The sequence below is a fragment of the Oncorhynchus keta genome, chromosome 22 (assembly GCF_023373465.1).
Source record: "Oncorhynchus keta strain PuntledgeMale-10-30-2019 chromosome 22, Oket_V2, whole genome shotgun sequence".
Taxonomy (NCBI): Eukaryota; Metazoa; Chordata; class Actinopteri; order Salmoniformes; family Salmonidae; genus Oncorhynchus; species Oncorhynchus keta.
This window is the reverse complement of record NC_068442.1, coordinates 1,448,806-1,476,573: the sequence shown is the minus strand read 5'-3', so window position 1 is coordinate 1,476,573 and position 27,768 is coordinate 1,448,806. Positions and strand designations below refer to the sequence as shown.

Sequence of the window (27,768 nt, the reverse complement as noted above, 5' to 3'; positions counted from 1 at the left end):
CACCAATAGATGACCGGTTTTGGAAGTATTCCTTCCCACCCCTTCAATGAAGCCAGAGAGTTACTTGATGGCGACAGGTTTGGTAAAATAACAGATTTCTAAGAAACAAAAGTCTAACTAATCTTGAGAAATAAGCAGTGTAATTTTCTTTATTCAGCGCGTATAGTTTGGTGGAGTGGGACAGTTGTCATTCGACCGTTCGATGTCGATTGACAATTTATTCTAGAGATATTTTGTTCATTGTTATGTTTGTTATTTTGGTTGTAACATTAGCTTGCTAGGCTAGCAGATTGCTAGCTATATATCAATATAGTGACAAATACAGCCTGCTTTAAAGGTAGTAAAACAATGTTTCGGGAAAAAATTTCGGACTCGATGTACATTTTCGGTTCATTCATTTGACAATCTCGAACAGTGGGGCGCAAGCGGTGTCGTGTCTGAACTTGTTGAGGTTCTTTTGTTTACAAGTGAGCTTGGTTATTTTCTAGCTATTAGACAAGAAAGCTTATTCACTTGTGACAGCACTCAACACAATAACATATTGCATTATAGAAAAAAGTAATTGGACAGTTGGCTATAGGCTATGTTAACGTTTCACATTTCTAAGAGTAATGTGTCATTCTATGTTTTAGCTAGTTTTCCAAGAATCAAAATGTCAAGAAATAAATTGCACAATATTAGTTATCGGATATCTAGAAAGCCATATCTAGAATAAATAAATACATATAATAAAGCCTAACATTAGATATAATCTTAACTTTACAATTTAAGTTTCTACGATAACCTAAAAAAATGGCTACATTTCATTTGGCCACAGCTACGAAGCAGAAAGCTTGTTATTTATTGTCTTCAGCTGATCCTTTTTAATGTAGCCTACATTGCTCAGACTAGGTGGCATGCCACGTTGATATTTCTCAATTCGCCTTTATCTATGAAATAATATTGCTATTTTCTCTCGATATTTTGTGATTTTTTTGTATGATCTTAATTAACAGCGTTATTGACCAGTGCTTGTTACGCAGTTATGAATGAATGAGCTCTGGTGCGCGTGCGCGAAGTTCCCAAAGCTTATAAACAAGGGCTGCACGCATGTGATCACATGACTGTTCTTTATCTAGTCTACACAGACAAAGGACTTTGTTATATGGAGGCATTTTATCCCCTATTTAATGACCTGTAGATTTGATTTGATTTACTATGACCATAATGTGTTATTGCCACAGGAAATGGGGATTCGTAATTGTAGAATAATGCAGTCATCTATGCTTTTTAACCAGTGCTTTTTATTATTCACCTATTAATATTAAATGCAAACATAAATTACATAGGCCTAGCGTTTAACCAAATAATTCAAAGAATATTCATTCGTAATTTTGTATGTTTTATATATATACCTGTTGTGGTCAGATTCTGAAATTGTAATTTATCGTTGTCTCCAGTGGCTGTCTACAGACTTTCCAGCTGACATGGCGTAATATGTTATGGGAAGTTAATAAGACTGAACAAGTTGAGAAAAACAAGATGGATGCAAATAGAATGGAAGACTCTTTTGATCTTCCGAAATGCAATGAGGCTCTGTCCTCATCACCTGGCTGCCCCCCTACTCCCATGGAGTATGGTAAATATCTGCTATTATGTAATAGGTCCACACACACACACACACACACACACACACACACACACACACACACACACACACACACACACACACACACACACACACACACACACACACACACACACACACACACACACACACACACACAGTATACAGGTATAAGACTGCAATGTAAAGTGTTACCATAAAGGACAGGAGTGTTCTATTAAATTATATTCTGAACACTTATAAGCACAACCCTGACCAACCTCACTCCCCTCCCGCTCCAGATGACCTGCCAGAGCTGCAGGAGGTAGAGGAGAACCAGTCCTCTCTGGGGCTGTTCCATGTGGGAACTGGGGTGTCACATCAGGACTGTATAGCTGGTTACCCTCACACCAATTGGCTGACTGAGCTAGCTAACATCGCCACCAGCCCTCAGAACCCCCTACTGCAGGAGCCTCCTCCCATCAAGAGGTACCTGTTTTGTTTAGGGGTTGACAATGCAAATGCACACTCATTTACTGTAGCATACACACACGTGGTACACAATACACATGCATGTCACACAAAGGCATGTGGTACACACACATACACACACAGATAGAGCCACACATCAACAAAGCATTAGGTTGATGTTTGATATGTCGAATTTGATATGTATATCTGTATTTCTCCTTATCAGGTTGTCTCATGGACAGGCAAAGTGATGGTGTTAGATTGTTAATGTATTGATAATTGATATGTATTTCTCTTTATTCCTCTCATCAGGTCGTCTCCTATGCACATCTTTGCCACCAGTCGTAGTTTACATTCTTACGCCCGACCTCCCCTGGCTAGCAGTGCACCCAGCCCCTCTAGGGGTCACCTTAGGGAGCGCAACAGACGTGTCAGAGTACGACCTTTCACCATTTACCTTTCAGTTCAACCATTTCCTGTGTGTGGACCCTATCACCCTCTCCACTCCTATACTGAATGAATGAATAAAATGTTTTTGTACGTGTCACGTCACCTAGACTATTTACTACAAGATTATGTATGACCATTAGTGTTCATTGTGGTCAATTCCATTTTAGTTTAGTCAATTCAGGAAGTAAACTGAAATCACTCACTGAAATTCAAATGTTCTATCTATGGATTGGAGGAATTTCCTTGATGAACTGAATTGAAGTGGCTTTGGCCAACCCTGATGGGCATGCTTCATTCAGGGCAATGTAACTGTTCTATAACTGCAATTTATGACGTGCTATTCAACTGTTTTGTAATATGTTTCTCTTTGTTTGAACATCCCCCATTCAGGCCAGCAGTGAGTCAGAGTCTGGTGTGTTCTCTATGTCATCCTTCTCTGATGATGAGGACATGGGTTGGTCTAACTCCTGGCCCTCAACTGCCTGGCACTGTTTCCTGAAAGGTATGGACTCACGCAGGCGTGCGCACACACATACACAGAGAGAAATTGATAAGCTTTTCCTAGAATTATGGCCTTGAGTGCATTTACCTTTTACTTGTGGAAAAAGCCTAGCTAGTTTGGGTAGAAAATTATTTATTTGTCTTCAATCTTGCGTTGCGTTCTGGGTTTGTTGACTTTTTAGACCTTGCTGCAGTTTGGGTCAGGTAGTCTTCCTGTAAATTCTATACTCACAGGTTTTATACCCTTGGGTCAGAAGTGGGCGTAACCGCTTTTAGGGCAATTCTCTGGGCGTACCAAGTTAATGAGGCAAGGTCTAGATTTGATTCAAATCCAATTTTAGACAACTAACAAAACATTCTCTTTGATTTGGATATTTTCCATACAACGTACAATGTATAAACATCAAACATATACTAGGAAAACTCTTCACGTTACAATGTTTTCGTAATAACGTCATCTATTAACCTTTAGTAACAAAACAAAAATGACATACATTTTCATATTCCATCTATCGTCTTGACCACCATTGTGGCTGACGGAAACCATTGTTCCAAAGTCCCTTTATTTCATGTTTAATGTTCTGAGGCTGGTTCTCCATAGTAACAGGACAAAGGAATTTGTCTGTGGCCTGAGATTTACCAGGGGCGTGAGGGTAATCTGTAGGGTTGTGGTCTCCTGTAACCTGAACTGGTCAGGACAGTCATGACAAATGTCGTCTCCAACCTAGGAGTCAAGTTGTATTCTTCTCTGTCCTTCGATGCCCACATAAAACAAGTATGTAAAACATAGTTATTCCATCTCTCCGGGTCATACTATCTCCTAGCCAGATACAGAGAAACTCATTCATGCCTTCATCTTCTCTCTGATCAACTACGGCAATGTGCTGTTTGGGGGCCTCCCAGCAATCACTACAGAGGCTCCAACTAATCCAGAACAGTGCTGCCAGGGTCCTAACCAAGAGCAAGAAGTCAGACCACATTACAACGATCCTGACCCAAATCCACTAGCTACCGGTCAACAACAGGATCGATTTCAAAGTCATCATTCTTATATTTAAATCCTTGAATGGATTGAGCCCGACCTACATCAGCGACCTCATCTCAATCAGCGAGCCACTACGCACTCTCCACTCCAGCCACTCCCTACTGTTTCAAGTCCCCAAGACACGTCTCCGTACTATGGGGGACCGAGCCATCTGCTCCCTTGCCCCTCGCCTATGGAATGCTCTCCCTGACCATCTGAGAGCCGCTCCATCACTCAGAGCTTTTAAAACGAGCATTATTAAAACCCACTTCTCTAGACACAGTTTTTTTCATTGTCCTAACCCCAAACTAAAATGTATTTAGCAACTAGCCTACTATTGCTATTTTACCTGCCTTGTTTCTAGATGTATGTTGTTTTTATTGTATATCACTTATTTTTTTCCTCAGTAGAGCTGAGATAACTCTGTAATGAAAAGTGTTATATTAAATATATTCTTTTTTTTAAGCTTGTGTTTCCTCTGTGTGAGTTGCTAACTTAATCCAGAGTGAACATAAATTCATAGGGAAATATCAGCCTCTGGTGTTTAGACAGCAGTATGACAGGCCAACACGGTTTGTACTTCTTGGTAATAAGTAAGGATGTATCAATAAGAAGCATCAAAAGTCAAGTCTCAAGGCAAGAAGAAATATCTGTCTCTCTCTCTCTACTTACTCTATTTGACTAAATGTTTTGCTGTTATCCTCCTATTCAGGCACCCGGTTGCGGTTCCACAGGGGTTCTAACAAGGAGTGGCAAGAGGCTGAGGACCTGGGAGACTCTGATGACGAGTCAGATGATGATGAGAGAATAATGCCGTCCATTGCCCGAAAGGTAGCAAAATGTTTTACAGCAACAGAAAAATAATCCAGCTAATCCCTCCCCGTTTGTTTGTTTTCTTCCGTTTGATGCCTTATGAACATGCCCTTGCTAATAACCAGATCTGATATGATTGGCTAGACTCCCTCTCACATTTTTTTCTCTGGATGTTGATTGATTTACAGAGCTACGGTTCGGAAGGTCTGAAGCTAGTGGCCCACGAGGAGAACGTGTCTTACGGCCAGGCTGTCCTCAAACTCACCTTTGACCCCGGCTCGCCAGAAGATGGCCTCTTAACGGCAGAGTGCAGATTTGATCACCCCTTCTTTGTGAAAAACAAAGGTAAAATAACTAAATGTCTTTGAATTGTGAACAAGATAACTGAATCAGTTAAGGGAACATGGCAAACTGGAACTGCGTGCAAAATGATAAATGCAGGCGGTATTAGTCTGAAGTCCTAGATATTTTATTTACCTTAATTTAACTAGGCAAGTCAGTTAAGAACAAATTCTTATTTGTTAGGAACAGTGGGTTAATGACAGATTTGTACCTTGTCAGCTCGGGGATTTGAACTTGCAAACTTTCGGTTACTAGTCCAAATCTCTAACCACTAGGCTACCCTGCCGCCCCTATCATCAGATTGATTAAGCAAATGTTCAGCTCTTGATGTTCCATGGAAGCGGATAGGCCTATTGGTAGAATAATCTTTGAGACTGTATGATGATAGGGCCTTATAGTACAGGCCAGATGTACATATTTTTGGTGTATTTAAAAAAAAATGTTTACAATTCCATGTCTCTTCCTGTCCCAGGCTGGTCCTCATTCTATCCCAGCCTGACGGTGGTGCAGCACGGTATCCCCTGCTATGAGATGCAGGTGGGGGACCTATGTCTTCCTCCAGGCCACAGAGACTCCATAAACTGTGACGACTCGGTTGTCTTTGACACCTTCAGGAGGTACAGAATAATACCAATGTTAAACAAAAATGTCTGCACACTGGTATATGCTCCCGAGGGCTTAGTTTATTTAGACAATATCAATGCCTCAGTATGACTCAGTAGATAAGATTTTAGTGAAATGGTATAAATTGTGTTAATCTTCCCTATCTCTTCATATCCCTCTCCAGTTATGACTTCACCCCTCTGGACTCTTCAGCTGTCTATGTGCTGAGCAGCATGGCCAGGCAGCGTAGGACCTCCCAGTCCAGCAGTGGCGCTGTCTCTCCTGACCCAGAGAAACTCTCCAGTTCCTTCCACCCCTCCTCCACCAGCAAATCAAACAGGAGCAATACCTCAGGGACAGCCCCTGGCGGGGCCACACCCACCAAATGCAAGCGGCCAATGAACGCCTTCATGCTCTTCGCTAAGAAGTACCGGTTGGAGTACACACAGATGTACCCTGGGAAGGATAACAGGTGGGTAGGCAGACCAAACGTGTGTGTGTGCATGCGTGTAAAACGTAATTTTCTGGGGGGGGTGGTCAGTAGTACATTCGTCCCGTTCTGACAAATTGTTTACAAAATGAAAGGATCTCTATATTAGGAACGTCTTTGAGTAGATTATTGCTTTAGACCAGAGCCACAGGTAGGATTACTGTTGCAGAGAAAAGAGTGTTGTCTCTCACAGTAATTAATAAAGTTCCACACACATGAGTGATTGAATGAATTAATGAATTATGGTATAAATTATAGTATGTCCTTGTGTCCCTATACAGAGCCATCAGTGTAATCCTGGGTGATAAGTGGAAGAAGATGAAGAACGAGGAGAGGAGGATGTACACCATGGAGGCCAAGGCTCTGGCTGACGAGCAGAAGAGACTCAACCCTGACTGCTGGAAACGCAAGAGAACCAACTCAGTAAGTTGATCACAGTGACCACGTTTACATGCAGACCAATATTTCCTTATTATTCTGGATACTCAAGTATTCAGTTTTCGAGTTGACACACAAACATCATATCCGGTTTACAATAACCCGAAAAGCTTTTATCCTGGCTGTAGGAAAGCCGGATAAGATGCCTGGGATATATGCTGATCTTAGACTGGATACTGTGGCATGTAAACATCTTATCCCATTTACGGTTGTTTTTTGTGGTCTGTGTAGGCTCAATTTCGCATATCATTGGTGTTGTGTGATGATGTTTTCATCTGATTGTCAAACAAATCACTTCAAAAAGTAGGCTACCTTCGCAGTTCGATACACCATAATTCCATAATAATACATTTTGCTGATACTCCGTACTGGACCGTATAGCCTACTGGCTACTTTCACTCCTAATTTAGACAACTTTCCGCTTATAATTTACGACATTTGGTAGGCCATATTATATTTTATGATATTTGGTAGACCATTTGTTTGTCAACTACAGTATAGTTAGATACATGCAGCTTCTCTTCTGTCATAACTTGTTACCCAAGAAGACTAAATAAAGTAGTGCTCACCAGAATAATGTCTTACATTGATAGAATGAATGTGTTAGTAACCTAATTAATACCGGTAAAGTTGTCTGTTTCGTTTAGGGACCGGGAAGAAAACGCAAAAAACTCCAAAACAGTGGAATGATTTGTCCTGTGCAAAATGTACAAATGCCATCAGTTTGACCGGTTTTAAGGAAACGAAAAGCTGTGAAAACGATGAAACCTTTCTGATAAGGCTTCAGTTCATTTTGGGAACATATTTTATGTTGTTGAAATACTGTCTGCTTGCATAAACAGTGTCAAAGTTGCATAAACAGTGTCAAAGATAACATTTTACATTTACATTTAAGTCATTTAGCAGACGCTCTTATCCAGAGCGACTTACAAATTGGTGCATTCACCTTATGACATCCAGTGGAACAGCCACTTTACAATAGTGCATCTAAATCTTTTAAGGGGGGTGAGAAGGATTACTTTATCCTATCCTAGGTATTCCTTAAAGAGGTGGGGTTTCAGGTGTCTCCGGAAGGTGGTGATTGACTCCGCTGTCCTGGCGTCGTGAGGGAGTTTGTTCCACCATTGGGGGGCCAGAGCAGCGAACAGTTTTGACTGGGCTGAGCGGGAACTGTACTTCCTCAGTGGTAGGGAGGCGAGCAGGCCAGAGGTGGATGAACGCAATGCCCTTGTTTGGGTGTAGGGCCTGACCAGAGCCTGGAGGTACTGAGGTGCCGTTCCCCTCACAGCTCCGTAGGCAAGCACCATGGTCTTGTAGCGGATGCGAGCTTCAACTGGAAGCCAGTGGAGAGAGCGGAGGAGCGGGAAGCGGGAAGGTTGAACACCAGACGGGCTGCGGCGTTCTGGATGAGTTGTAGGGGTTTAATGGCACAGGCAGGGAGCCCAGCCAACAGCGAGTTGCAGTAATCCAGACGGGAGATGACAAGTGCCTGGATTAGGACCTGCGCCACTTCCTGTGTGAGGCAGGGTCGTACTCTGCGGATGTTGTAGAGCATGAACCTACAGGAACGGGCCACCGCCTTGATGTTAGTTGAGAACGACAGGGTGTTGTCCAGGACCACGCCAAGGTTCTTAGCGCTCTGGGAGGAGGACACAATGGAGTTGTCAACCGTGATGGCGAGATTATGGAACGGGCAGTCCTTCCCCGGGAGGAAGAGCAGCTCCGTCTTGTCGAGGTTCAGCTTGAGGTGGTGATCCGTCATCCACACTGATATGTCTGCCAGACATGCAGAGATGCGATTCGCCACCTGGTCATCAGAAGGGGGAAAGGAGAAGATTAATTGTGTGTCGTCTGCATAGCAATGATAGGAGAAACCATGTGAGGTTATGACAGAGCCAAGTGACTTGGTGTATAGCGAGAATAGGAGAGGGCCTAGAACAGAGCCCTGGGGGACACCAGTGGTGAGAGCGCGTGGTGAGGAGACAGATTCTCGCCACGCCACCTGGTAGGAGCGACCTGTCAGGTAGGACGCAATCCAAGCGTGGGCCGCGCCGGAGATGCCCAACTCGGAGAGGGTGGAGAGGAGGATCTGATGGTTCACAGTATCGAAGGCAGCCGATAGGTCTAGAAGGATGAGAGCACAGGAGAGAGAGTTAGCTTTAGCAGTGCGGAGCGCCTCCGTGATACAGAGAAGAGCAGTCTCAGTTGAATGACTAGTCTTGAAACCTGACTGATTTGGATCAAGAAGGTCATTCTGAGAGAGATAGCGGGAGAGCTGGCCAAGGACGGCACGTTCAAGAGTTTTGGAGAGAAAAGAAAGAAGGGATACTGGTCTGTAGTTGTTGACATCGGAGGGATCGAGTGTAGGTTTTTTCAGAAGGGGTGCAACTCTCGCTCTCTTGAAGACGGAAGGGACATAGCCAGCGGTCAGGGATGAGTTGATGAGCGAGGTGAGGTAAGGGAGAAGGTCTCCGGAAATGGTCTGGAGAAGAGAGGAGGGGATAGGGTCGAGCGGGCAGGTTGTTGGGCGGCCGTTCCGTTGAGTGTAATAGTTTCTACAGTGCTGCTATTCGGGGGCTAGCTGGCTAGCTAGCAGTGTTGATTACGTTACGTTGCGTTAAAAGAACGACAATAGCTGGCTAGCTAACCTAGAAAATCGCTCTAGACTACACAATTATCTTTGATACACAGACGGCTATGTAGCTAGCTATGTAGCTAGCTACGATCAAACATAACATTACACGCACATTCACATTTTCTGAGATGCTGAAAGAAATAAATCATATTTCTTCACTCCTCTTCTCAAGACAAAATTAACATTTGTGGTATCATTTTACTGCAAGAAATGCATAATTCTATAGGAGTTACGAGCTACTATCCGGAATACTGTGCGCATGTAAACGTGGTCACTTATCATAAAGAACTCAGTAAGGTGTAATAGGCATGACACTGATCTGCTCTTATTTCGAAGGCCCAATTTCTGTCCTGGACATAATGTCCTGAGCGAGATTCAAACCCTCTGGTTTAAACCAACACGGTAAGGACTGTTATTATAGGCATGATCATAAAGTTCCAACTGAAATTATCCAGGTATATAGTTTACCAGGCAACTGTGCCAAATTCAGGGCTTAGCTAAAACAAATAGTGATGATGTAAGGTCACAGATTTATAAAACCTATAGGGCACATTGCCAAAAATGTCACAGCAGCCTATCAATGGAAAGATAGGAGGTGCACACTCTGGGTATAATAACGCTGTGTGTAAGTTCTGAGCATGCTTTAAAGGCTCAATACACAAAAAAAATCAGTTTTCCTGTGTTTTGTATAATATTAACAGCTGGTTAAACAAACACTGTAAAAGTGTTAAACCATGTGATCAGTGTTATTTCCTGATGGTTTCTTTTTGAAAATACAATCTACATAGGATGTTCTAATCAGCAGGTTTGCATGGGCGGGAGTTTCGGCTTTCCATTGTGACATCACCATGCAGTAAATTGGTTAATAGGCCAATTACAAAGACTTCTAAAACTCTCTGCCAATAACAGCTAGTTTTCAGTTTTCCCTTCCCCACTCAGACCACTCCCAGACAGTCCTAGCAAAAACAAAACACTGTTTTTTGCTAAGCTATTTTTTGCCAATTTAATGTAAATCTATTAGAGTAAGGTACCTAATTGTTACCCAGAAATTATTTGATATTGACATAAAAACGTCTGCATTGGGCCTTTACCCTCCACCGCTCTCTTTCTCTCTCCTCAGGGGTCCCAGCACCAATAGATGGCCTGGTGAACAGACCGACCAGGTGAACAGACCGACCAGGCGACCCCACTAGCCTCTCTCGCCTGGTCCCAGATCTGTTTGTGCTGTATAGCCAACTATGGTCGTTGGACCATAAGACAGCACAAACAGACCTGGAACCAGGCTACTCTCTCTCTGCTCACCTGTCAAATATGAGACATAACTGTGATGCTGAATACACTTGCTTTTATAACTAAGAGACCTTATAGATAGGCCTACAAGATAAAACGACAACTATGAACTATATATTAAAAAGCAGGTCATCTAGTGTAACTAACCGTGCTTATATTTTCTTACATTTTAAAATGACAAGAGATGCCTTGTTATTCCTCTATAAAAAAAAGGAAAGGCTCAGTTTTATTTCTTCAGGTAATTTCATATTTCAAGGCATGAAACCTTGAGATCAGGGTTGCAACATTCTGATAACTTTCCAAAGATTCCCCAGGTTTTCCAGAAATTCAGGTTGAAAGACTCCCAGAATCAGGAGGGTATAAGCAAGAAATCCAGAATCCTCCAACCAGCAATTCTGGAAAACTTGAGAATTTTGGTAGAGTTACTGGAAATTGAGAATCCTACTTGAGACCCAGTGGTGCTAAGTTCGGTTAAGGAAGGAGGAGCAGTGATACAGAAGTTATATTTTTAATTGTAAAATAAATAAGGGGGATTTTAAATAGCTTTGGTAACACTTTATTTTAAGGGTCCATAATAAAGCATTTATTATAAGGCATTTACAAACCACTTGCTCATCATTTATTAATCATTAATCATGCAGGAATGTCTACCAATGGCATGTCACTCAAAATATTTATAAAATATTCATAAAGTATAAATAGTGCTCACTTTAGGGACTGCAAAAATACTTGACTAATTATTAGTAAATGGTTTATAAATGTGGGCGTAATGATTAATAAATGGTGACCACACAATTTATAAATGCCTTATTAAATGGTTTAATACAGAACCTTACAATGGTGTTTTTTCTCTTCTCAGCTGTAGTTCATATTGACTTATATTTGTACAACTCAATATATTGCACAGATTGATAAAGCCTTTCATGCATTGTATCATACAGTACATGACCAAAAGTATGTGGACACCTGCTCGTCGAACATCTCATTCCAAAATCATGGGCATTAATATGGAGTTGGTCCTCCTTTGCTGATATAACAGCGTCTACTCTTCTGGGAACTCTTTCCACTTGATGTTGGAACATTGCTGCCGGGCCATTTTTTTTTATTTAACCTTTATTTAACTACGCAAGTCAGTTAAGAACAAATTCTTATTTACAATGATGGCCTACACCGGCCAAACCTGGACGAAGCTGGGCCAATTGTGTGCCTTGCCTAGTCTCGCATTGTCTTGTTTTGATCTCTGTTTTTTGTTTATTATTATTATTACTCTCAGAAGGACCAACCAAAAGCATCTGTTGGAGACACAGGTAGAGTGGCGAAGGAGGTGATCCCCCTTAACTCCTTATAAGGAACCACTCTCCTGGCCTCTGGTCATTCTCAAGCATGCTTCTCCTCACACTCTTGTGAGCCGTGAAATGCTGTGATACATCTCACTTATATCAGAGAACCAGGGTTACGAAAGTAACCTTAAGTTCTCTTTCAAATACTAATTTCAATGTATCACATACTCTATGGTGATATGGCCAACTCTCGTATCGCAAACATGCTCACCGAAGCCAGGGTAGTCCCAACATCAGCAACCCTCAGAGGCTCTGAAGCTGAGGAAGTGCGCATGCAAGAAGTTGCAGAAACAAGTTGTTGGGAATACTTCATAACAAAGTGAGGGGAAACCCAAAACATGGTGCGCAAATCTCAGTTTAATGAGATATGTCTCTTTCGAGGGTGGTAACCGAATGATTGAAAGCATTACACCCTTGCCTGAGCCTTCGTTCAATACAAGTAGATGTGCAATGCGTGTACTGGACAACAACAGGAACGCCTTTATAGGCTCCAAGGTGCGACAAAAATAAATTGTCGACCTGGACCAAAGGATTGGGTTAGGTATAGGGTTAGCCTGAAAAACCCTGGGGCAGAATGTGGGTGTGAACAGTGGCTGGTAGAGCACTGTCCACACACTCACTTTAGGGATGCCAAAAGCAAAAGATGGAGGAATATTGCTTCTCAGCGGCTAGTAGCTGCTGTGAAAGAATCTTAAGCACAATAGACATGTCCCAGGTTGAGTAACCTCATCCCTAGGCTATTGCGCACGGCGCAATATAAGCCTTGGATATCAACGATTCAAAGTTGGCCTTAGTGGGAGTGACCATAGAATTTTATGTGAGTGACCTACTGAGTAATGTATTTGTCATCATTTAATTTTGGAGAATCACATGACTGCAAAGAGTGGGAAGGGTTAAGGGGAAGGTGTTGTGGGTGACGATTGGTTGGTAGATTAAGCCGATTAAGCCAATGCCTATGCAATGGGAGTTTTTCCCATTCTTTCTGTATTGGCTAACGAAGGCCAACAAGTTTGACGCGTTGGTCCACCCGACCTTCTCTCTGTCCAAAAAAGTCCTGCAAGGAGCATAAGACCATGGAACACAGTGTAGGACGAAACAATCTGTTTAGTCATACCACTTCTGTAAAACAGAGAGCATGCATAAGGAGGTTGGCCCTCTTTTTCAAGAGTCGAAGACCTGCATTTCTTTCCTTAAAATGTAAAAAAAATAATTGTTTAATTATGTCACCAGCTATGCCCCGAGAGAGTAGAGAATTGCTTTGTTTGCTAGGGTATAAACCCTGCATGCGTCAATAGCTGCCAGGACTGGTTGTGAGTAGGGTATAACTGCTGCCCGAAAGTCACTGGCCATCGAGGGGCTTGAAGATGAGGGTTGAGGCCCTATTCCCTTGCTCTGTGTAGACGGAAAAGGGAGGGTAGGTAACATAGTTGAAAAAGCATACGGCATCCCTCTATTTCATTGGTTTATCAGCTCTCCCGCCCCAAATGGCGTGGTCACCGTTTTTGGGATGGGGTCTCCCATGGCCCTCACAGGGTCTTCGCTTCTATCAGGGTGCAGCAAGTCAGTCCGGATAGATGTGGGAAGTGGGCTCTCTCTAGACAGAGCAGGCAATGTATCTGAAGGAAGAAGTATTCAAAATCCTGTATTCATAAAAAAAAATCCTGTATTCACTGAGAAGTAGAAAAGCAATTGACACAAAGCAAAAACCTTTCGTTCAGTACTCAACCTCTCAACAGGGTCTGAAGAGCTACGCTCAGCAAAAATATCCTACACGGTTCGCTTCAGAGCAAATAAGCAGGAAACAGGGCTCCAGTCATGCTGAGATCTAGAGAGCAATAGTCTTCACGAGGAAGATGAACGAGAATGACCATAGGCTTGGAGAGTGGCTCCTTATAAGAAAATGAGGGGCTCACCTCATTTTCCACTCTGTCTCCAACATATGATTTCTATTGGCCCTTCCAAGAGTATTGGTGATCCTAGCGAATCCCCATATGTGATACATCGAAATGAGTATTTGAAGGAGAACCCTTATGTTATTGTTCCATTGCAAAACATTTGGAAAGGTTTCCTTCCATGCTCTAATGAACATAACTCAGATACCCTGTTTCCTGATTCACACTTTAGGGTCGAACCAAACTATTATGGCTTGGATATTTTATTTTCACATTGTGCTTTCTAGCATGGTTTCAGGAACTGTGATAGATGTATAACCAGGCCTCTCAGCACAGCTCGGCTAGACTTGGCTTAGCCCTTTAGTGTGAATCAGGCATCTAGTTGCTAAACCAGCTGGTCGTGTGCCGGTGATGATGTATGTTTCTACACATGGATGTTTTGCACACTCTTCCAAACAGAACTTCAGGCCCAAGCCTTCACTTTTAGTGTTTTAATTTCTTTTTGCACTTTATATACAGTACATATGTAATCTTATACAGTACAACCAATTAAATGTATGCTAGTGAAAGCTACTGGTAACTGCCAAAATAAAGGAAACGTGAGTAATGAGGGATACAAAGTATATCGAAAGCAGGTGCTTCCACACATATATGGTTCCTGAGTTAATTAAGCAATTAAAACATCACATCATGCTAAGGGTAATGTATAAAAATGCCCAGTTGCCCATTATTTTGAAATAGGGGTTTAAAGGGTGTGTGTGTGTGTGTGTGTGTGTGTGTGTATTTGTATTTATCATGGATCCCTATTAGCTACTCTTCCTGGGGTCCAGCAAAATTAAGGCAGTTTATACCATTTTTAAAACATTACAATACATTTAAAGATTTCACAACACACTGTGTGCCCTCAGGCCCCTACTCCACCACTACCACATATCTACAGTACTAAATCCATGTGTATGTGTAGTGCTTATGTTATCGTGTGTGTGTGTATGCGCCAATGTTTGTGTTGCATCACAGTCCCCGCTGTTCCATAAGTTGTTTTTTTTTATATGTTTTTTTTAAATCAAATTTTACTGCTGGCATGAGTTACTGGATGTGGAAAGGAGTTCCATGTAGTCATGACTCTATGTAGTACTGTGTGCCTCCCATAGTCTGTTCTGGACTTGGGGACTGTGAAGAGACCTCTTGTGGCATGTCTTATGGGGTATGCGTGGGTATCCAAGCTGTGTGACAGTAGTTTAGACAGACAGCTCGGTGCATTCAACATGTCAATACCTCTCATAAATAAAAGTAGTGATGAAGTCTATCTCTCCTCTACTTTCAGACACGAGAGATTGACATGCATATTATTAATATTAGCTCTCTGTGTACATCCAAGGGCCACCCGTGCTGCTCTGTTCTGAGCCAATTGCAAATTTCCAAAGTCCTTTTTTGTGGCACCTGACCATATGACTGAACAGTAGTCAAGGTGTGACAAAACTAGGGCCTGTAGGACCTGCCTTGATGATAGTGTTGTTAAGAAGGCAGAGCAGCAATTTATTATGGACAGACTTCTCCCCATCTTTGCTACTGTTGTATCAATATGTTTTAACCATGACAGTTTACAAACTCCAAGCAGTTCAGTCATCTCAACTTGCTCAAGTTCCACATGATTTATTACAATATTTAGTTGAGGTTTAGGGTTTAGTAAGAGTTTTGTTCCAAAAACAATGCTTTCAGTTGTAGAAATATTTAGGGCTAATTTATTCCTTGCCACCCACTCTGAAACTAACTGCAGCTCTTTGTTGAGTGTTAAGTAATCTGCATACATAGGCACTCTGGCTTTACTCAAAGTCAGTGGCATGTCGCTCGCAAAAATTTAAAAGGCAAGGGTCCTAAACAGCTACCCTGGGGAATTCCTGATTCTAACTGGATTATATTTGAGAGGCTTCCATTAAAGAACACCCGCTGTGTTCTGTTAGAGAAGTAACTCTTTTCCCACATTATAAAGCCATAACACATAAGTGTTTCCAGCAGCAGACTATGATTGATAATGTCAAAAGCTGCACTGAAGTCTAACAAGACAGCCCCCACAATCATTTTAGATTTCAAACCAAGCTTCAGGGGAGTCGTCTGAAGGTAAACCAGTATCGGCCTGTAAAAAAAATAGGTTGTAAAAAGTTTGGTCCCAAATAACATGACGAAACAGGTTTAAAATGTATTTATTTATTGGAGTTTTCTCCTCTCAGATATAGATACCTTATTCCTTATGATTTATTTTTGGACTGAAATCTAGAGGCTTGATGTTGGTGTTTCCTTTATTTGGCAGTTACCTGTGTATAAAATGACGTACGATATATCTTCAAGAGATCTATCAGTTTTTTACATTGACACAAACATGTTCAAACTGTATACAGTAGGTCTAGCCTGAGTGGCAGTCTGTTTTTTGCTCTATGGCATGACAATGAATGACAAGGAGTTGGCAGTACAGCATAAAAAGACTGGCACCCAGGCACAGGTCATGTGATGTTTTGCTTGCAGGTTGCCATGGCGTTGAATTTATACAGCTTTGTTGTTGATAATGTACAGGTCCACGCCCCACCAAACTCAAAATATCCTTGTACTATATTTTAAATAAAAGTTTAAACTTGCAATCTTATTCACCTGTCCTATCTTTTGTTTTTGCACGCCTTGAGCGTTTAAGAGGTAGCCAGCTAATTGTAGGAGGGACAGCTCAGTTTTCATGAATAATTTGTAAGATGATCTTAGCAAAGCTGAAGATTTCCCTCAGATCTCTCAGGTTTTCCTCCCGAGTGGTGCAGTGGTCTAAGGTACTGCATCGCAGTGCTAACTGTGCCACTATAGATTCTGGGTTCGAGTCCAGGCTCTGTCGCAGCCGGCCGCAACCGGGAGACCCATGGGGCGTGCACAATTGGCCCAGCATTGTCCGGGATAGGTGAGGATTTGGTCTGCAGGGATGTCCTTGTCCCATCATGCACTAGCGACTCCTGTGGCGGGCCGGCCGCAGTGCACTCTGACACTGTCGCCAGGTGTACAGTGTTTCCTCCGACACATTGGTGCGGCTGGCTTCCGGGTTAAGTGGGCATTGTGTCAAGAAGCAGTGCGGCTTGGTTGGGTTGTGTTTCGGAGGACACACGCCTCTCGACTTTCGCCTCTCCCGAGTTGTACGGAAGTTGCAGCGATGAGACAAGACTGTAACTACCAATTGGATACCATGAAAAAGGATGACGAGATGTGGGACTGGAAACAGGTACCACAGTCAGAGAGGGCAGAACTGTAGTGGAGAGGAAAACAGCGTCAGGCAATGAAAACAGGCACAACAGGATTTTTAAAATGTATTTTATTTCACCTTTATTTAACCAGGTAGGCAAGTTGAGAACAAGTTCTCATTTACAATTGCGACCTGGCCAAGATAAAGCAAAGCAGTTCGACACATACAACGACACAGAGTTACACATGGAGTAAAACAAACATACAGTCAATGGTCACCTCCCTGACCAAGGCCCTTCTCCCCCGATTGCTCAATTTGGCCGGGCGGCGAGCTCTAGGAAGAGTCTTAATGGTTTCAAACTACTACCATTTAAGAATGATGGAAGCCACTGTGTTCTTGGGGACCTTCAATGCTGCAGAAATGTTTCGGTACCCTTCCCCAGATCTGTGCCTCGACACAATCTTGTCTACCGACAATTCCTTGCAACTTATGGCTTGGTTTTTGCTCTGACGTGCATTGTCAACTATGGAACCTTATATGGACAGGTGTGCCTTTCCAAATCATGTCCAACCAATTGATTTTACCACAGGTGGACTCCAAGTTGTAGAAACATTTCAAGAATGATCAATGGAAACAGGATGCACCTGAGCAAAGGGTCTGAATACTTATGTAAATAAAATATATTTCCATTTTTTTTATAAACATGCGGAAATGTCTTAACCTGTTTTTCACCTCGTCATTATGGAGTATTGTGATAGATTAATGAGGGAAAAACTACATTTAAATCAATTTTAGAATAAGGCATAACATAACAAATTGTGGAAAAAGTCATGGTGTCTGAATACTTTCCGAATGGTCTGTAATTGGTCTAGCCTAAATTAAACAAATTAAGAGTTAGTCTATAGTGAATTTGTCGCCTATTTGATTTTGAATAGCCAAGTAACAGGTCATTGTTTATATTTTCATAATTAATAGGCTGACACGTTACGTTTAGCAACAGAGCTGGCATTGTTTACTTAGCTGGATAGAGTCAAGGATACATTTAGCATTATTCGAAAAGCCTACTGCAACATGTATCTTGTTTTCGTTTCCCTTGCAATACGTTTGATTAGTAATAGGGTTCAAGTAAATAAACCAGTCCCAAAACAGATTATTTTTACAAAATAAAAAATCAATCCCCAAGGCGCGCGGTCAAATGATTTTCTGCTCATCATTACACTGTTGTCTTTCTAAAGTAAATCAACATCTTCACCCTCCTTATCATTTAGTTAGGCCTAATTTAAATTAAATTGTGAAGTAAGGTGCACAATTATCACCCATTCATCCATTTGTCATTCGTTCAGTGAGGAGAGAGAGATGCATTAGTGCCTGTCTGGGTACCGACGTCCTACAGCACGTTGTTTGGGCAAATTAAGTTGGGAATAGGTGTGAAATAAAACAAACACAAGGCTTTTCTGTTTGTGATTTCAAAATCATTTTTGGGGGGCAGATTTTTTTCACACTGAACAAAAATATAAAATGCAACTTAAAGTGTTGGTCCCATGTTTTATTAACTGAAATAAAATCCCAGGAATGTTCTATATGGCCAAAAAGCGTATTCCTCGCAAATTTTGTGCACAAATTTGTTTACATCCCTGTTAGTGAGCATTTCTCCTTTGCTGATTAAACAGCATGATCATTACACAGATGCACCTTATGCTGGGGACAATAAAAGGTCACTCTAAAATGTGCAGTTTTGTCACACAACACAATGCCACAGATGTCTCAAGATTTGAGGGAGTGTGCAATTGGCATGCTGACTGCAGGAATGTCCACCAGAGCTGTTGCCAGATGATTTAATGTTCATTTCTCTACCATGTCTTAGAGAATTTGGCAGTACGTCCAACCGGTGATGCGTTGGGCAGACCGCACCACCCTCTACACAGCCCGCAACCGCAGGGCTCTCCAGAGGGTGGTGCGGTCCGCCCAACTCATCACCGGGGGCACACTGCCTGCCCTCCAGGACAGCTACAGTACCCGATGTCACAGGAAGGGCAAAAAGATGATCAAGGACAATCATCCGAGCCACGGCCTGTTCACAACTTGCAGGCTTGTTTACGTGCTGCTGTGCGTAACCTTACTTTGCTAACCTTACTTTGCTAACTGACAACTTTACGGTTTTTACATTTTAATTACCGTTTATATTTAGAGTTTTTCCCCTTACTCAACTTTTTAAAATTCAACTATTTCACTCCGGACACCTTATCTGGACATGGTAAGCCCAGCTTCAGACGCAATCGTCAGGCAAGGGTAATTTCAATGTAGGAAAGGATGAAACAGCGACCACCAGTGCCACCAGTAAGTTCAGATAGTAGTATAAATCCCCTCGCACGGTCCCCGCAGCCGGACAACTTTCTCATGGCTTCTGGAGGGAAATGCTATAGGAATGCTCCACCGGTGTCGCTCATTCAGCCAACAGAAACTTTCAACCGGTTCTCCTTATTAAGCAGCGAGTCGGAGCCAGAGACCGAGCCTTCTCTGGTCTCTACTCCTCCCGCTACGGGGTCTGAGACGCCGAAGCCTCCCACCATTAGCTCTGACAAATTGAAAACCCTAGTCATTGGCGACTCCATTACCCGCAGTATTATACTTAAAACGAATCATCCAACGATCATACACTGTTTACCAGGAGGCAGGGCTACCGACGTTAAGACTAATCTGAAGATGGTGCTGGCTAAAGCTAAAACTGGCGAGTGTAGAGCGGATAGGGGTATTGTTATCCACGTCGGCACCAACGATGTTAGGATGAAACAGTCAGAGGTCACCAAGCGCAACATAGCTTCAGCGTGTAAATCAGCTAGAAAGATGTGTCGGCATCGAGTAATTATCTCTGGCCCCCTCCCAGTTAGGGGGAGTGAGGAGCTCTACAGCAGTCTCACAACTCAATCGCTGGTTGAAAACTGTTTTCTGTCCCTCCCAAAAGATATAATTTGTAGATAATTGGCCCTCTTTCTGGGACTCACCCACAAACAGGACCAAGCCTGGCCTGTTGAGAAGTGACGGACTCCATCCAAGCTGGAGGGGTTCTCTTATCTTATCTATGAACATAGACAGGGCTCTAACTCCCCTAGCTCCACAATGATATAGGGTGCAGGCCAGGCAGCAGGCTGTTAGCCAGCCTGCCAGGTTAGTGGAGTCTGCCACTAGCACAGTCAGTGTAGTCAGCTCAGCTATCCCCATTGAGACCGTGCCTGTGCCTCGACCTAGGTTGGACAAAACTAAACATGCCGGTGTTCGCCTTAGCAATCTCACTAGAATAAAAACCTCCTCCATTCCTGCCATTATTGAAAGAGATTGTGAAACCTCACATCTCAAAATAGGGCTACTTAATGTTAGATTCCTCACTTCCAAGGCAGTTATAGTCAATGAACTAATCACTGATCATAATCTTGATGTGATTGGCCTGACTGCAACATGGCTTCAGCCTGATGAATTTACTGTGTTAACTGAGGCCTCACCTCCTCGTTACACTAGTGACCATATCCCCCGCGCATCCCCCAAAGGCGGGGGTGTTGCTAACATTTACAATAGCAAATCGTTTTTGTCTTTTGTGCTTCTAGTCAAGAAATCTATGCAGCCTCCTCAATCGTATTTTATAGCTACTGTTTACAGGCCTCCTGGGCCATATACAGCATTCCCCACTGAGTTCCCTGAATTCCTATCGGGCATTATAGTCATAGCGTATAATATTCACATTTTTGGTGACTAGTATTCACATGGAAAAGTCCACAGACCCACTCCAAAAGGCTTTCGGAGCCATCATCAATTCAGTGGGTTTTGTCCAACATGTCTCGGGACCTACTCACTGCCACAGTCATACTCTGGACCTAGTTTTGTCCCATGGAATAAATGTTGTGGATCTTAACTAATGTTTTTCCTCATAATCCTGGACTATCGGACCACCATTTTATTATGTTTGCAATCGCAACAAATAATCTGCTCAGACCCCAACCAAGGAGCATCAAAAGCCGTACTATAAATACTCAAGACAACCCAAAGATTCCTTGATGCCTTTCCAGACTCCCTCTGCCTACCCAAGGACGTCAGAGGACAAAAATCAGTTAACAACCTAACTGAGAAACTCAATTTAACCTTGCGCAATACCCTAGATGCAGTTGCACCCCTAACGACTAAAAACATTTGTCATAGCTCCCTGGTATACAGAAAATACCCGAGCTCTGAAGCAAGCTTCCAGAAAATTGGAAAGGAAATGGCGCCACACCAAACTGGAATTCTTCCGACTAGCTTGGAAAGACAGTACCGTGCAGTATCGAAGAGCCCTCACTGCTGCTCGATCATCCTATTTTTCAACCTAATTGAGGAAAATAATAACAACCCCAAATTTTTTTTTGAGACTGTCACAAAGCTAACTAAAATGCAGCATTCCCCAAGAGAGGATGGCTTTCAGCAGTAATACATTCATGAACTTCTTTGAGGAAAGGATCATGCTCATTAGAAAGCAAATTACAGACTCCTCTTAAATCTGCGGTATTCCTCCAAAGCTCAGTTGTCCTGAGTATGCACAACTGCCAGGACCTAGGATCAAGGTAGACACTCATGTGTTTTACATTTACATTTACATTTAAGTCACTTAGCAGACGCTCTTATCCAGAGCGACTTACAAATTGGTGCATACACCTTATGACATCCAGTGGAACAGCCACTTGCATCTAAATCTTTTGGGGGAGAAGGGGGTGAGAAGGATTACTTACCCTTACTTACCCTATCCTAGGTATTCCTTGAAGAGGTGGGGTTTCAGGTGTCTCCGGAAGGTGGTGATTGACTCCGCTGTCCTGGCGTCGTGAGGGAGTTTGTTCCACCATTGGGGAGCAGCGAACAGTTTTGACTGGGCTGAGCGGGAACTGTACTTCCTCAGTGGTAGGGAGGCGAGCAGGCCAGAGGTGGATGAACGCAGTGCCCTTGTTTGGGTGTAGGGCCTGATCAGAGCCTGGAGGTACTGAGGTGCCGTTCCCCTCACAGCTCCGTAGGCAAGCACCATGGTCTTGTAGCGGATGCGAGCTTCAACTGGAAGCCAGTGGAGAGAGCGGAGGAGCGGGGTGACGTGAGAGAACTTGGGAAGGTTGAACACCAGACGGGCTGCGGCGTTCTGGATGAGTTGTAGGGGTTTAATGGCACAGGCAGGGAGCCCAGCCAACAGCGAGTTGCAGTAATCAAGACGGGAGATGACAAGTGCCTGGATTAGGACCTGCGCCGCTTCCTGTGTGAGGCAGGGTCGTACTCTGCGGATGTTGTAGAGCATGAACCTACAGGAACGGGACACCGCCTTGATGTTAGTTGAGAACGTCAGGGTGTTGTCCAGGATCACACCAAGGTTCTTAGCGCTCTGGGAGGAGGACACAATGGAGTTGTCAACCGTGATGGCGAGATCATGGAACGGGCAGTCCTTCCCCGGGAGGAAGAGGAGCTCCGTCTTGCTGAGGTTCAGCTTGAGGTGGTGATCCGTCATCCACACTGATATGTCTGCCAGACATGCAGAGATGCGATTCGCCACCTGGTCATCAGAAGGGGGAAAGGAGAAGATTAATTGTGTGTCGTCTGCATAGCAATGATAGGAGAGACCATGTGAGGTTATGACAGAGCCAAGTGACTTGGTGTATAGCGAGAATAAGAGAGGGCCTAGAACAGAGCCCTGGGGACACCAGTGGTGAGAGCGCGTGGTGAGGAGACAGATTCTCGCCACGCCACCTGGTAGGAGCGACCTGTCAGGTAGGACGCAATCCAAGCGTGGGCCGCGCCGGAGATGCCCAACTCGGAGAGGGTGGAGAGGAGGATCTGATGGTTCACAGTATCGAAGGCAGCCGATAGGTCTAGAAGGATGAGAGCAGAGAGAGAGAGTTAGCTTTAGCAGTGCGGAGCGCCTCCGTGATACAGAGAAGAGCAGTCTCAGTTGAATGACTAGTCTTGAAACCTGACTGATTTGGATCAAGAAGGTCATTCTGAGAGAGATAGCGGTAGAGCTGGCCAAGGACGGCACGCTCAAGAGTTTTGGAGAGAAAAGAGAGAAGGGATACTGGTCTGTAGTTGTTGACATCGGAGGGATCGAGTGTAGGTTTTTTCAGAAGGGGTGCAACTCTCGCTCTCTTGAAGACGGGAGGGACGTAGCCAGCGGTCAGGGATGAGCGAGGTGAGGTAAGGGAGAAGGTCTCCGGAAATGGTCTGGAGAAGAGAGGAGGGGATAGGGTCAAGCGGGCAGGTTGTTGGGCGGCCGGCCGTCACAAGACGCGAGATTTCATCTGGAGAGAGAGGGGAGAAAGAGGTCAGAGCATAGGGTAGGGCAGTGTGAGCAGAAGCAGCGGTGTCGTTTGATTTAGCAAACGAGGATCGGATGTCGTCGACCTTCTTTTCAAAATGGTTGACGAAGTCATCTGCAGAGAGGGAGGAGGGGGGTGGGAGGATTCAGGAGGGAGGAGAAGGTGGCAAAGAGCTTCCTAGGGTTAGAGGCAGATGCTTGGAATTTAGAATGGTAGAAAGTGGCTTTAGCAGCAGAGACAGAGGAGGAAAATGTAGAGAGGAGGGAGTGAAAGGATGCCAGGTCCGCAGGGAGGCGAGTTTTCCTCCATTTCCGCTCGGCTGCCCGGAGCCCTGTTCTGTGAGCTCGCAATGAGTCGTCGAGCCACGGAGCGGGAGGGGAGGACCGAGCCGGCCTGGAGGATAGGGGACATAGAGAGTCAAAGGATGCAGTAAGGGAGGAGAGGAGGGTTGAGGAGGCAGAATCAGGAGATAGGTTGGAGAAAGTTTGAGCAGAGGGAAGAGATGATAGGATGGAAGAGGAGAGAGTAGCGGGGGAGAGAGAGCGAAGGTTGGGACGGCGCGATACCATCCGAGTAGGGGCAGTGTGGGAAGTGTTGGATGAGAGCGAGAGGGAAAAGGATACAAGGTAGTGGTCGGAGACTTGGAGGAGAGTTGCAATGAGGTTAGTGGAAGAACAGCATCTAGTAAAGATGAGGTCAAGCGTATTGCCTGCCTTGTGAGTAGGGGGGGAAGGTGAGAGGGTGAGGTCAAAAGAGGAGAGGAGTGGAAAAAAGGAGGCAGAGAGGAATGAGTCAAAGGTAGACATGGGGAGGTTAAAGTCGCCCAGAACTGTGAGAGGTGAGCCATCCTCAGGAAAGGAGCTTATCAAGGCATCAAGCTCATTGATGAACTCTCCGAGGGAACCTGGAGGGCGATAAATGATAAGGATGTTAAGCTTGAAAGGGCTGGTAACTGTGACAGCATGGAATTCAAAGGAGGCGATAGACAGATGGGTAAGGGGAGAAAGAGAGAAAGACCACTTGGGAGAGATGAGGATCCCGGTGCCACCACCCCGCTGACCAGAAGCTCTCGGGGTGTGCGAGAACACGTGGGCGGACGAGGAGAGAGCAGTAGGAGTAGCAGTGTTATCTGTGGTGATCCATGTTTCCGTCAGTGCCAAGAAGTCAAGGGACTGGAGGGAGGCATAGGCTGAGATGAACTCTGCCTTGTTGGCCGCAGATCGGCAGTTCCAGAGGCTACCGGAGACCTGGAACTCCACGTGGGTCGTACGCGCTGGGACCACCAGATTAGGGTGGTCTCGGCCACGCGGTGTGGAGCGTTTGTATGGTCTGTGCAGAGAGGAGAGAACAGGGATAGACAGACACATAGTTGACAGGCTACAGAAAAGGCTACGCTAATGCAAGGAGATTGGAATGACAAGTGGACTACACGTCTCGAATGTTTTAGTACTATATCTCTTGAAACATTGCTTAAAATAATCATGGCCTCTAAAACTTCAAGCTGCATACTGGATCCTGTTCCAACTAAACTACTGAAAGAGCTGCTTCCTGTTTTTGGCCCTCCTATGTTGAACATAATAAACGGCTCTCTATCCACCGGATGTGTACCAAACTCACTAAAAGTGGCAGTAATAAAGCCTCTATTGAAAAAGCCAAACTTTGACCCAGAAAATATAAAAAACTATCGGCCTATATCGAATCTTCCATTCCTCTCAAAATTTTTAGAAAAGGCTGTTGCACAGCAACTCACTGCCTTCCTGAAGACAAACAATGTATATGAAATGCTTCAGTCTGCTTTTAGACCCCATCATAGCACTGAGACTGCACTAACGAAGGTGGTAAATTACATTTTAATGGCGTCATACCGAGGCTCTGCATCTGTCCTCGTGCTCCTAGACCTTAGTAATGCTTTTGATACCATTGATCACCACATTCTTTTGGAGAGATTGGAAACCCAAATTGGTCTACACGGACACGTTTTGGTCTGGTTTAGATCTTATCTGTCGGAAAGATATCAGTTTGTCTCTGTGAATGGTTTGTCCTCTGAGAAATCAACTGTAAATTTCGGTGTTCCTCAAGGTTCCGTTTTAGGACCACTATATATTTGACCTCTTGGGGATGTCTTTCGAAAACATAATGTTAACTTTCACTGCTATGCGGATGACGCACAGCTGTACATTTCAATGAACCACGGTGAAGCCCCAAAATTGCCCTCGCAAGAAGGCTGTGTTTCAGACATAAGGAAGTGGATGGGTGCAAGCTTTCTACTTTTAAACTCGGACAAAACAGAGATGCTTGTTCTAGGTCCCAAGAAACCAAGATATCTTCTGTTGAATCTGACAATCTTAATGGTTGTACAGTCGTCTCAAATAGAACTGTGAAGGACCTCGGCGTTACTCTGGACCCTGATCTCTCTTTTGACAAACATATCAAGAATGTTTCAAGGACAGCTTTTTTCCATCTATGTAACATTGCAAACATCAGAAACTTTCTGTCCAATAATGATGCATAAAAATGAATCCATGCTTTTGTTACTTCTAGGTTAGGCTACTGCAATGCTCTACTTTCCGGCTTCCTGGATAAAGCACTAAATAAACTTCAGTTTATTACTAGAATACTAGAATCCTAGAATACTGACCAGAACCCCAAAGAATTGATCATATTACTCTGGCTTCCTGTTAAGGCAAGGGCTGATTTCAAGGTTTTACTGCTAACCTACAAAGCATTACATGGGCTTCCTTCTACCCATCTTTCCGATTTGGTTCTGCCGTACATACCTACACGTACGCTACGGTCACAAGATGCAGGCCTCCTAATTGTCCCTAGAATTTCTAAGCAAACAGCTGGAGGCAGGGCTTTCTTCTATAGAGATCAATTTTTATGGAATGGTCTGCCTACCCATGTGAGAGGCGCAGACTCGGTCTCAACCTTTAAGTCTTTACTGAAGACTTATCTCTTCAGTGGGTTATATGATTGAGTGTAGTCTGGCCCAGGAGTGTGAAGGTGAACGGAAAGGCTCTGGAGCAACGAACAGCCCTTGCTGTCTCTGTCTGGCCGGTCCCCCTCTCTCCACTGGGATTCTCTGCCTCTAACCCTTTTACAGGGGCTGAGTCACTGGCTTACTGGTGCTCTTTCATGCCGTCCCTAGGAGGGGTGCGTCACTTGAGTGGGTTGAGTCACTGACGTGATCTTCCTGTCTGGGTTGGCGCCCACCCTTGGGTTGTGCCGTGGCAGAGATCTTTGTGGACCATACTCGGCCTTGTCTCAGGATGGTAAGTTGGTGGTTGAAGATATCCATCTGGTGGTGTGGGGGCTGTGCTTTGGCAAAGTGGGTGAAGTTATATCCTTCCTGTTTCGCCCTGTCCGGGGGTATCATCGGATGGGGCCACAGTGTCTCCTGACCCCTCCTGTCTCAGCCTCCAGTATTTATGCTGCAGTAGTTTGTGTGGTGGGCTAGTGTCAGTTTGTTATATCTGGATTACTTTTCCTGTCTTATCCGGTGTCCTGTGTGAATTTAAGTATGCTCTCTCTAATTCTCTCTCCCTTTATTTCTCTCTCTCGGAGGACCTGAGCCCTAGGACCATGCATCAGGACTACCTGGCATGATGGCTCCTTGCTGTCCCCAGTCCACCTGGCTGTGCTGCTGCTCCAGTTTCAACTGTTCTGCCTGCGGCTATGGAACCCTGACCTGCTCACCGGATGTACTACCTGTCAACAGACCTGCTGTTTTCAACTCTCTAGAGGAGCGGTAGAGATACTCTTAATGATCGGCTATGAAAAGCTAACTGACATTTACTCCTGAGGTGCTGACTTGCTGCACCCTCGACAACTAATGTGATTATTATTATTTGACCATGCTGGTCATCTATGAACATCTTGGCCATGTTCTGTTATAATCTCCACCCGGCACAGCCAGCAGAGGACTGGCCACCCCTCATGGCCTGGTTCCTCTCTAGGTTTCTTCCTAGGTTTTGGCCTTTCTAGGGAGTTTTCCTAGCTTCCGTGCTTCTACACCTGCATTGCTTGCTGTTTGTGGTTTTAGGCTGGGTTTCTGTACAGCACTTTGAGGTATCAGCTGATGTAAGAAGGGCTATATAAATACATTTGATTTGATGCGGGATTGAACGGCAAATAACCAAACAGTGAATTAGGGAGACCGAGGCGGTTCTGTTTCATAGGTTGGTTTTCACAGTACTTAGTCTGTTCTTCCCAATCTAGAGAGTGCTATGTAGCCTAATAATTATTTGATTCAAATTGTATGACTACTTTGCAAGAGGTCATCCACCTACTCAATTCATATCTCAAAACATTGAGGTTAGGGGAATTTGTGAGTTTTTATAAGAGGTGAAAGTAAAGAAAATATGTCTTGGTA

At 44.0% G+C, this 27,768-nt stretch overlaps 1 protein-coding gene across 6 annotated transcripts; it reads left to right on the top strand.

Moving 5' to 3' along the window:
- Positions 1-27,768, top strand: LOC118400921 (HMG box-containing protein 1-like). 6 transcript variants are annotated; one of them, XM_052474647.1, is made up of 12 exons: positions 66-467; positions 1,440-1,618; positions 1,888-2,074; positions 2,369-2,492; positions 2,897-3,008; positions 4,744-4,862; positions 5,033-5,189; positions 5,659-5,803; positions 5,974-6,261; positions 6,561-6,702; positions 10,473-10,515; positions 11,584-16,512. In XM_052474647.1, exons 2-11 carry the CDS (start codon positions 1,477-1,479, stop codon positions 10,488-10,490), a joined length of 1,434 nt encoding a protein of 477 aa, XP_052330607.1. In that variant the 5' UTR covers positions 66-467; positions 1,440-1,476; the 3' UTR covers positions 10,491-10,515; positions 11,584-16,512. The 6 variants fall into 6 exon arrangements, with proteins under 6 accessions (XP_035653831.1, XP_035653835.1, XP_035653834.1 ...); XM_035797938.2 differs by lacking the exons at positions 10,473-10,515; positions 11,584-16,512 and adding an exon at positions 26,961-27,768 and having other exon boundaries at positions 1-82; XM_035797942.2 differs by lacking the exons at positions 10,473-10,515; positions 11,584-16,512 and adding an exon at positions 26,961-27,768 and having other exon boundaries at positions 47-77.